This window comes from Oncorhynchus kisutch, unplaced genomic scaffold (genome assembly GCF_002021735.2).
Source record: "Oncorhynchus kisutch isolate 150728-3 unplaced genomic scaffold, Okis_V2 scaffold2338, whole genome shotgun sequence".
NCBI classification, from domain to species: Eukaryota; Metazoa; Chordata; class Actinopteri; order Salmoniformes; family Salmonidae; genus Oncorhynchus; species Oncorhynchus kisutch.
Window position 1 is genome coordinate 10,614 of NW_022264283.1, and position 14,141 is coordinate 24,754.

The following is a 14,141-nucleotide window of genomic DNA, read 5'->3' on the forward strand; positions in this document are numbered from 1 at the left end:
CTGATATACCAACTGATATACCTATATACCTACCTACATAAACCTACTGATATACCTACTGATATACCTATATACCTACCTACATATACCTACTGATATACCTATATACCTACCTACATATAACTACTGATATACCAATATACCTACCTACATATAGCCAATGATATAGCTATATACCTACCTACATATACCTACTGATATACCTATATACCTACCTACATATACCTACTGATATACCTATATACCTACCTACATATAACTACTGATATACCAATATACCTACGTACATATACCTAATGATATAGCTATATACCTACCTACATATACCTACTGATATACCTATATACCTACTGATATACCTATATACCTACCTACATATACCTACTGATATACCTATATACCTACTGATATACCTATATACCTACCTACATATACCTACTGATATAGCTATATACCTACCTACATATACCTACTGATATACCTATATACCTACCTACATATACCTACTGATATAACAACTGATATACCTATATACCTACCTACATAAACCTACTGATATACCTACTGATATACCTATATACCTACCTACATATACCTACTGATATACCTATATACCTACCTACATATAACTACTGATATACCAATATACCTACCTACATATACCTACTGATATACCTATATACCTACCTACATATAACTACTGATATACCTATATACCTACCTACATATACCTACTGATATACATATATACCTACCTACATATAACTACTGATATACCAATATACCTACCTACATATACCTAATGATATAGCTATATACCTACTGATATACCTATATACCTACCTACATATACCTACTGATATACCTATATACCTACTGATATACCTATATACCTACCTACATATACCTACTGATATACCTATATACCTACCTACATATACCTACTGATATACCTATATACCTATCTACATATACCTACTGATATACCTATATACCTACCTACATATACCTACTGATATAACCACTGATATACCTATATACCTACCTACATATACCTGATGATATACCTATATACCTACTGATATACCTATACACCTACCTAAATATACCTACTGATAAACCTATATACCTACCTACATATACCTACTGATATACCTATATACCTACCTACATATACCTACTGATATACCTATATACCTACCTACATATACCTACTGATATACCTATATACCTACCTACATTAACCTACTGATATACCTATATACCTAACTACATATACCTACTGATATACCTATATACCTACCTACATATACCTACTGATATAACCACTGATATACCTAAATACCTACCTACATATATCTGATGATATACCTATATACCTACCTACATATACCTACTGATATACCTACTGATATACCTATATACCTACCTACATATACCTACTGATATACCTATATACCTACCTACATATACCTACTGATATAGCTATATACCTACCTACATATACCTACTGATATACCTATATACCTACCTACATATACCTACTGATATACCAACTGATATACCTATATACCTACCTACATAAACCTACTGATATACCTACTGATATACCTATATACCTACCTACATATACCTACTGATATACCTATATACCTACCTACATATAACTACTGATATACCAATATACCTACCTACATATACCTAATGATATAGCTATATACCTACCTACATATACCTACTGATATACCTATATACCTACCTACATATACCTACTGATATACCTATACACCTACCTACATATACCTACTGATATACCTATTTACCTACCTACATATACCTACTGATATACCTATATACCTACCTACATATACCTACTGATATACCTATACACCTACCTACATATACCTACTGATATACCTATTACCTACCTACATATACCTACTGATATACCTATATACCTACCTACATATACCTACTGATATACTTACTGATATACCTATATACCTACCTACATATACCTATGGATATACCTATATACCTACCTACATATAACTACTGATATACCAACTGATATACCTATATACCTACCTACATAAACCTACTGATATACCTACTGATATACCTATATACCTACCTACATATACCTACTGATATACCTATATACCTACCTACATATACCTACTGATATAGCTATATACCTACCTACATATACCTACTGATATACCTATATACCTACCTACATATACCTACTGATATACCTATATACCTACCTACATAAACCTACTGATATACCTACTGATATACCTATATACCTACCTACATATACCTACTGATATACCTATATACCTACCTACATATACCTACTGATATAGCTATATACCTACCTAAATATACCTACTGATATACCAACTGATATACCTATATACCTACCTACATAAACCTACTGATATACCTACTGATATACCTATATACCTACCTACATATAGCTACTGATATACCTATATACCTACCTACATATAACTACTGATATACCAATATACCTACCTACATATACCTAATGATATAGCTATACCTACCTACATATACCTACTGATATACCTATATACCTACTGATATACCTATATACCTACTGATATACCTATACACCTACCTACATATACCTACTGATATACCTATTTACCTACCTACATATACCTACTGATATACCTATATACCTACCTACATATACCTACTGATATACCTATACACCTACCTACTGATATACCTATATACCTACCTACATATAACTACTGATATACAAATATACCTACCTACATATACCTAATGATATAGCTATATACCTACCTACATATACCTACTGATATACCGAAATACCTACTGATATACCTATATACCTACCTACATATACCTACTGATATACCTATATACCTACTGATATACCTATATACCTACCTACATATACCTACTGATATACCTATATACCTACCTACATATACCTACTGATATACCTATATACCTATCTACATATACCTACTGATATACCTATATACCTACCTACATATACCTACTGATATACCTATACACCTACCTACATATACCTACTGATATACCTATATACCTACCTACATATACCTACTGATATACCTATATACCTACCTACATATACCTACTGATATACCTATATACCTACCTACATATACCTACTGATATACCTACTGATATACCTATATACCTACCTACATATACCTACTGATATACCTATATACCTACCTACATATACCTACTGATATACCTATATACCTACCTACATATACCTACTGATATACATATACACCTACCTACATATACCTACTGATATACCTACTGATATACCTATATACCTACTGATATACCTATACACCTACCTACATATACCTACTGATATACCTATTTACCTACCTACATATACCTACTGATATACCTATATACCTACCTACATATACCTACTGATATACCTATACACCTACCTACTGATATACCTATATACCTACCTACATAAACCTACTGATATACCTATATACCTACTTACATATACCTACTGATATACCTATATACCTACCTACATATAACTACTGATATACAAATATACCTACCTACATATACCTAATGATATAGCTATATACCTACCTACATATACCTACTGATATACCGAAATACCTACTGATATACCTATATACCTACCTACATATACCTACTGATATACCTATATACCTACTGATATACCTATATACCTACCTACATATACCTACTGATATACCTATATACCTACCTACATATACCTACTGATATACCTATATACCTATCTACATATACCTACTGATATACCTATATACCTACCTACATATACCTACTGATATACCTATACACCTACCTACATATACCTACTGATATACCTATATATCTACCTACATATACCTACTGATATACCTATATACCTACCTACATATACCTACTGATATACCCTACTGATATACCTATATACCTACCTACATATACCTACTGATATACCTATATACCTACCTACATATACCTACTGATATACCTATATACCTACCTACATATACCTACTGATATACATATACACCTACCTACATATATCTACTGATATACCTATATACCTACTGATATACCTATATACCTACCTACATATACCTACTGATATACCTATATACCTACCTACATATACCTACTGATATACCTATATACCTATCTACATATACCTACTGATATACCTATATACCTACCTACATATACCTACTGATATACCTATACACCTACCTACATATACCTACTGATATACCTATATACCTACCTACATATACCTACTGATATACCTATATACCTACCTACATATACCTACTGATATACCTACTGATATACCTATATACCTACCTACATATACCTACTGATATACCTATATACCTACCTACATATACCTACTGATATACATATACACCTACCTACATATACCTACTGATATACCTACTGATATACCTATATACCTACTGATATACCTATATACCTACCTACATATACCTAATGATATAGCTATATACCTACCTACATATACCTACTGATATACCTATATACCTACTGATATACCTATATACCTACCTACATATACCTAATGATATAGCTATATACCTACCTACATATACCTACTGATATACCTATATACCTACTGATATACCTATATACCTACCTACATATACCTACTGATATTCCTATACACCTACCTACATATACCTACTGATATACCTACTGATATACCTACTGATATACCTATATACCTACCTACATATACCTACTGATATACCTATATACCTACCTACATATAACTACTGATATACCAATATACCTACCTACATATACCTAATGATATAGCTATATACCTACCTATATATACCTACTGATATACCTATATACCTACTGATATACCTATATACCTACCTACATATACCTACTGATATACCTATATACCTACTGATATACCTATATACCTACCTACATATACCTACTGATATACCTATATACCTACCTACATATACCTACTGATATACCTACTGATATACCTATATACCTACTGATATACCTATATACCTACCTACATATACCTACGGATATACCTATATACCTACCTACATATACCTACTGATATACCTATATACCTACCTACATATACCTACTGATATACATATACACCTACCTACATATACCTACTGATATACCTACTGATATACCTATATACCTACTGATATACCTATATACCTACCTACATATACCTAATGATATAGCTATATACCTACCTACATATACCTACTGATATACCTATATACCTACTGATATACCTATATACCTACCTACATATACCTAATGATATAGCTATATACCTACCTACATATACCTACTGATATACCTATATACCTACTGATATACCTATATACCTACCTACATTTACCTACTGATATTCCTATACACCTACCTACATATACCTACTGATATACCTACTGATATACCTATATACCTACCTACATATACCTACTGATATACCTATATACCTACCTACATATAACTACTGATATACCAATATACCTACCTACATATACCTAATGATATAGCTATATACCTACCTATATATACCTACTGATATACCTATATACCTACTGATATACCTATATACCTACCTACATATACCTACTGATATACCTATATACCTACTGATATACCTATATACCTACCTACATATACCTACTGATATACCTATATACCTACCTACATATACCTACTGATATACCTATATACCTACCTACATATACCTACTGATATACCTATATACCTACCTACATATACCTACTGATATACCTATATACCTATCTACATATACCTACTGATATACCTATATACCTACCTACATAAACCTACTGATATACCTATACACCTACCTACATATACCTACTGATATACCTATATACCTATCTACATATACCTACTGATATACCTATACACCTACCTAAATATACCTACTGATATACCTATATACCTACATATACCTACTGATATACCTATATACCTACCTACATATACATACTGATATACCTATATACCTACCTACATATACCTACTGATATACCTATATACCTACCTACATATACCTACTGATATACCTATATACCTACCTACATATACCTACTGATATATAGCTATATACCTAACTACATATACCTACTGATATACCTATATACCTACCTACATATACCTACTGATATAACCACTGATATACCTATATACCCACCTACATAAACCTACTGATATACCTACTGATATACCTATATACCTACCTACATATACCTACTGATATACCTATATACCTACCTACATATAACTACTGATATACCAATATACCTACCTACATAAACCTAATGATATAGCTATATACCTACCTACATATACCTACTGATATACCTATATACCTACCTACATATCCCTACTGATATACCTATACACCTACCTACATATACCTACTGATATACCTACTGATATACCTATATACCTACTGATATACCTATATACCTACCTACATATACCTACTGATATACCTATATACCTACCTACATATACCTAATGATATAGCTATATACCTACCTACATATACCTACTGATATACCTATATACCTACTGATATACCTATATACCTACCTACATAAACCTACTGATATACCTACTGATATACCTATATACCTACCTACATATACCTACTGATATACCTATATACCTACCTACATATACCTAATGATATAGCTATATACCTACCTATATATACCTACTGATATACCTATATACCTACTGATATACCTATATACCTACCTACATATACCTACTGATATACCTATATACCTACTGATATACCTATATACCTACCTACATATACCTACTGATATACCTATACCTATCTACATATACCTACTGATATACCTATATACCTACCTACATATACCTACTGATATACCTATACACCTACCTAAATATACCTACTGATATACCTATATACCTATCTACATATACCTAATGATATAGCTATATACCTACCTACATATACCTACTGATATATAGCTATATACCTAACTACATATACCTACTGATATACCTATATACCTACCTACATATACCTACTGATATAACCACTGATATACCTATATACCTACCTACATATACCTGATGATATACCTATATACCTACCTACATATACCTACTGATATACCTACTGATATACCTATATACCTACCTACATATACCTACTGATATACCTATATACCTACCTACATATACCTACTGATATAGCTATATACCTACCTACATATACCTACTGATATACCTATATACCTACCTACATATACCTAATGATATAGCTATATACCTACCTACATATACCTACTGATATACCTATATACCTACCTACATATACCTACTGATATACCTATATACCTATCTACATATACCTACTGATATACCTATATACCTACCTACATATACCTACTGATATACCTATATACCTACCTACATATACCTACTGATATACCTATACACCTACCTACATATACCTACTGATATACCTACTGATATACCTATATACCTACTGATATACCTATATACCTACCTACATATACCTACTGATATACCTACTGATATACCTATATACCTACCTACATATACCTAATGATATAGCTATATACCTACCTACATATACCTACTGATATACCTATATACCTACTGATATACCTATATACCTACCTACATATACCTACTGATATTCCTATACACCTACCTACATATACCTACTGATATACCTACTGATATACCTATATACCTACTGATATACCTATATACCTACCTACATATACCTACTGATATACCTACTGATATACCTATATACCTACCTACATATACCTACTGATATACCTATATACCTACCTACATATACCTACTGATATACCTATATACCTACCTACATAAACCTACTGATATACCTACTGATATACCTATATACCTACCTACATATACCTACTGATATACCTATATACCTACCTACATATAACTACTGATATACCAATATACCTACCTACATATACCTAATGATATAGCTATATACCTACCTATATATACCTACTGATATACCTATATACCTACTGATATACCTATATACCTACCTACATATACCTACTGATATACCTATATACCTACTGATATACCTATATACCTACCTACATATACCTACTGATATACCTATATACCTATCTACATATACCTACTGATATACCTATATACCTACCTACATATACCTACTGATATACCTATACACCTACCTAAATATACCTACTGATATACCTATATACCTATCTACATATACCTACTGATATACCTATATACCTACCTACATATACCTACTGATATACCTATATACCTACCTACATATACCTACTGATATACCTATATACCTACCTACATATACCTACTGATATATAGCTATATACCTAACTACATATACCTACTGATATACCTATATACCTACTGATATACCTATATACCTACCTACATATACCTACTGATATACCTATATACCTACCTACATATACCTACTGATATAGCTATATACCTACCTACATATACCTACTGATATACCTATATACCTACCTACATATACCTACTGATATACCAACTGATATACCTATATACCCACCTACATAAACCTACTGATATACCTACTGATATACCTATATACCTACCTACATATACCTACTGATATACCTATATACCTACCTACATATACCTACTGATATACCTATATACCTACCTACATATACCTACTGATATACCTATACACCTACCTACATATACCTACTGATATACCTATTTACCTACCTACATATACCTACTGATATACCTATATACCTACCTACATATACCTACTGATATACCTATACACCTACCTACTGATATACCTATATACCTACCTACATATAACTACTGAAATACCTACTGATATACCAATATACCTACCTACATATACCTACTGATATAACTACTGATATACCTATATACCTACCTACATATACCTACTGATATACCTATATACCTACCTACATATACCTACCTATATACCTACTGATATACCTATATACCTACCTACATATACCTACTGATATACCAATATACCTACCTACATATACCTACTGATATACCAACTGATATACCTATATACCTACCTACATAAACCTACTGATATACCTACTGATATACCTATATACCTACTGATATACCTATATACCTACCTACATATAACTACTGATATACCAATATACCTACCTACATATACCTAATGATATAGCTATATACCTACCTACATATACCTACTGATATACCTATATACCTACTGATATACCTATATACCTACCTACATATACCTACTGATATACCTACTGATATACCTATATACCTACTGATATACCTACTGATATACCTATATACCTACCTACATATACCTACTGATATACCTACTGATATACCTATATACCTACCTACATATACCTACTGATATACCTATATACCTACCTACATATACCTACTGATATAGCTATATACCTACCTACATATACCTACTGATATACCTATATACCTACCTACATATACCTACTGATATACCAACTGATATACCTATATACCTACCTACATAAACCTACTGATATACCTACTGATATACCTATACACCTACCTACATATACCTACTGATATACCTATTTACCTACCTACATATACCTACTGATATAACTATATACCTACCTACATATACCTACTGATATACCTATATACCTAACTACATATACCTACTGATATACCTATATACCTACCTACATATACCTACTGATATACCTATATACCTACCTACATATACCTACTGATATACCTATATACCTACCTACATATACCTACGGATATACCTATATACCTACCTACATATAACTACTGATATACCTATATACCTACCTACATATACCTACTGATATACCTATATACCTACCTACATATACCTACTGATATAACTACTGATATACCTATATACCTACCTACATATACCTACTGATATACCTATATACCTACCTACATATACCTACTGATATACCTATATACCTACCTACATATACCTACTGATATACCTATATACCTACCTACATATACCTACTGATATACCTATATACCTACCTACATATACCTACTGATATACCTATATACCTACCTACATATACCCTTTACTGTCAGCGCAGCAAACAGCAGCTCGAGCTGTTTTGCAAGGAGGAATGGGAAAACATTTCAGTCTCTCGATGTGCAAAACTGATAGAGACATACCCCAAGCGACTTACAGCTGTAATCGCAGCAAAAGGTGGCGCTACAAAGTATTAACTTAAGGGGGCTGAATAATTTTGCACGCCCAATTTTTCTGTTTTTGATTTGTTAAAAAAGTTTGAAATATCCATAAATGTCGTTCCACTTCATGATTGTGTCACTTGTTGTTGATTCTTCACAAAAAAATACAGTTTTATATCCTTATGTTTGAAGCCTAAAATGTGGCAAAAGGTCGCAAAGTTCAAGGGGGCCGAATACTTTCGCAAGGCACTGTATACCTACTGATATACCTATATACCTACCTACATATAACTACTGATATACCTACTGATATACCAATATACCTACCTACATATACCTACTGATATAACTACTGATATACCTATATACCTACCTACATATACCTATATATCTACCTACATATACCTACTGATATACCTATATACCTACCTACATATACCTTCTGATATACCTACTGATATACCTATATACCTACCTATATATACCTACTGATATACCTATATATACCCACTGATATACCTATATATACCTACTGATATACCTATATATACCTACTGATATACCTATATACCTACCTATATATACCTACTGATATACCTATATACCTACCTATATATACCTACTGATATACCTATGTGTCTGTGGTTGGAGGAAAGTTACATCACACCATGGGTTGAGGATCCACCAGGGGAAGAAGGGGTGTTTGGGTAAAGAGAGACAGAGGCCTCGCATTGATTACTTTCTGCGAAAGCGATCAAATCAGTCGAATGAAGCACAGCAACTGGACGCAAACCATAGTTTGCAGTGCATCAGTACCACTGTCATGGAGGACGTAAACTCAAGCACCGAAGTAACAACTGAGGTGGAACCAACAACAGGAGTGGAACTCACCGAGCCTCCCAGACCTACAGTCGAGAGGAGACTACCAGGGCACAGACCATATGTGAAGTGGCCCGGCGCCAGTGACAAGAAGTTGTGGGAAACAGTGAATACTGACCTTACCTTGACCCTCGAGAAACTTCGAGGCACAGTGGAGAAGAAGTTGGAGAGGATGGGGGACATTATCTATGAGTACGGGACAGAAAGATTTGGAGTGGAAGAGGCAAAAGGCGGGAGAAAGGTTCCAACCCCACCAGTTTCCAGGAGGCAACAAGAAATCAAGCGCCTCGTTCAAGAAAGGCGACAGCTTAAGAAACAGTGGAAGAAGGCCTCGGAAGTGGAGAAGGATGGCATAGAGGCACTTCAGGCTGATATCAAAACCCGGTTGGCATCCCTCCGTAGAGCAGAGAACCTACGGAAACGCAGAAGGAAGAAAGAACAAACTAGAACTCGATTCTATAAAGATCCCTTCAAGTTCCTTAAAAGTCTCTTCACAAAGGAAAAAAGTGGAGCTCTAAAAACAACAAAGAAAGACCTAGAGGAGCAACTGAGAACAACAAACTTTGACTCAAAGCGACATGAACATCTGGCCATCCCATCAGATATCCCACCCATTGAACCCCCGGAACATCATATTGAGACCAGCCCTCCGACATGGAGAGAGGTGGAAAACACAGTTCGAGGGGCAAGAACAGCATCAGCCCCGGGGCCAAATGCAGTCCCGTACAAAGTGTATAAGAACGCACCAGACGTCCTGAGGTTCCTCTGGAGGCTTATGAGAACAGCTTGGAAAAATAAGATAATACCCAAAGTGTGGCGTAGGGCAGGCGGGGTCCTGATCCCTAAGGAGAAGGATGCAGTGAACATCAGCCAATCCTTAATCCCATCCTTACTGAATGTCGAGGGTAAAATCTTCTTTAGGGTCATTGCCCAGAGGATGGCCGAGTACCTGCAAAGGAATGCGTACGTCGATACATCTGTACAGAAGGCAGGAATATCAGGGTTCTCTGGCTGCTTGGAACATTCCAGCATGATCTGGCACCAGATCCAAATGGCCAAGGTGGAGAAAAGGGACCTCCATGTAGTCTTTCTCGACCTCGCCAATGCATTTGGCTCTGTGCCCCATGAACTCCTGTGGTCTGCCTTCAGATTTTTTCACATACCGGACACCATCACAACCCTGGTGAAGTCGTACTTCCAGGATCTGCAGTTCTGCTTCACCACCTCAGAGTTCACCACCTCATGGCAGTGCCTGAATGTAGGTATAATGGCAGGATGTACCATTTCTCCGTTGGCATTCATAATGGCAATGGAGGTTATCATCAGATCCTCAAAATGGGTTGCTGGTGGACAGCGAGTCGACTCTGGTTTCCGCCTCCCTCCACTCAGAGCCTACATGGACGACATTACAACATTGACCACCACTGTCCCATGCACCAGGAGACTGCTCAGAAAACTTGAGGAGAACATCAGCTGGGCCCGTATGAAGATTAAACCATCCAAGTCACGCAGCATCTCGATTGTGAAGGGAGTACTCTCTGACCTGAAATTCTTCATCGGAGATGACCAAATCCCAACAGTGTCTGAGCAGCCGTTAAAAAGCCTTGGAAGGTGGTATGATGCAAGCCTGAAGGACAAAGACCAGGTGCAACAGCTGCGCAAAGACATCAGTAGTAGCCTACAGTCCATCGACAACACCCAGCTACCTGGAAAGTTAAAGGCCTGGTGTCTGCATTTTGGTCTCCTACCCCGGGCGTTGTGGCCCTTAGCAGTGTATGAGGTTCCAATCTCAACAGTGGAGAAGATGGAAAGAGGAGTCACAGGCTACTTAAAGAAGTGGCTCGGAGTTCCACGATGCCTTACCACCATCGGCCTCTATGGAGATGGTGTCCTTGCTGTCCCCAGTCCACCTGGCCATGCTGCTGCTCCAGTTTCAACTTCCACCTGACTGTGCTGCTGCTCTAGTTTCAACTGTTCTGCCTTATTATTATTCGACCATGCTGGTCATTTATGAACATTTGAACATCTTGGCCATGTTCTGTTATAATCTCCACCCGGCACAGCCAGAAGAGGACTGGCCACCCCACATAGCCTGGTTCCTCTCTAGGTTTCTTCCTAGGTATTGGCCTTTCTAGGGAGTTTTTCCTAGCCACCGTGCTTCTACACCTGCATTGCTTGCTGTTTGGGGTTTTAGGCTGGGTTTCTGTAGAGCACTTTGAGATATCAGCTGATGTACGAAGGGCTATATAAATAAATTTGATTTGATTTGATTTGATTTGTCCTCAAGCTGCCCCTCACCAGTCTAACAGAGGAATTCAAGTGTTCAAAAACCAGGCTCCAGATGACACTGAATGAATCTCGAGAGTGGCTCACCAGTGGTGAGCAACAACGCGCCGACCTTGGCAACTGGGCGCAAATGGAGCCCAGGAAAAGCAGTCCAGGAGGCAACAGCAGCCCTCAGACATGCTGACATTGTGGGTCATGTTCAGCAAGGGAGAGGAGGCCTTGGGCTAAATAGACGTGCTGCTTGGAGTAAGGCCACTGCACCAGAGCGGCGGAAGATGGTAGTGCAGGAAGTACGCCATCAGGAGGAGGCTGCAAGGTGGGCCAAGGCAGTCTCTCTTTCCAAACAGGGACAGTGGACTCGATGGGACAGTGTGGAGAAGAGGAAGATCAGCTGGAAGGATCTGTGGGCCATGGAAGCGAGGCGGTTGAGCTTTTCCATCAGAGCAACATATGACGTCCTTCCAACTCCAGTTAATCTTCACCAATGGTATGGTGAAGATCCGGAATGTGCCCTCTGTTCC

General features: G+C 35.9%; 1 protein-coding gene across 1 annotated transcript; it reads left to right on the forward strand.

Annotated features, from left to right (window-relative positions):
* Positions 1 to 11,278: 11,278 nt before the first annotated feature.
* Positions 11,279 to 12,463, forward strand: LOC116369940 (uncharacterized; the record flags this gene model as incomplete). The annotated part of the gene is made up of 2 exons (XM_031819619.1): positions 11,279 to 11,692; positions 12,002 to 12,463. Coding segments are annotated over exons 1-2 (876 nt in total), but the record flags the coding sequence as incomplete, so codon positions are not given.
* Positions 12,464 to 14,141: the final 1,678 nt, after the last annotated feature.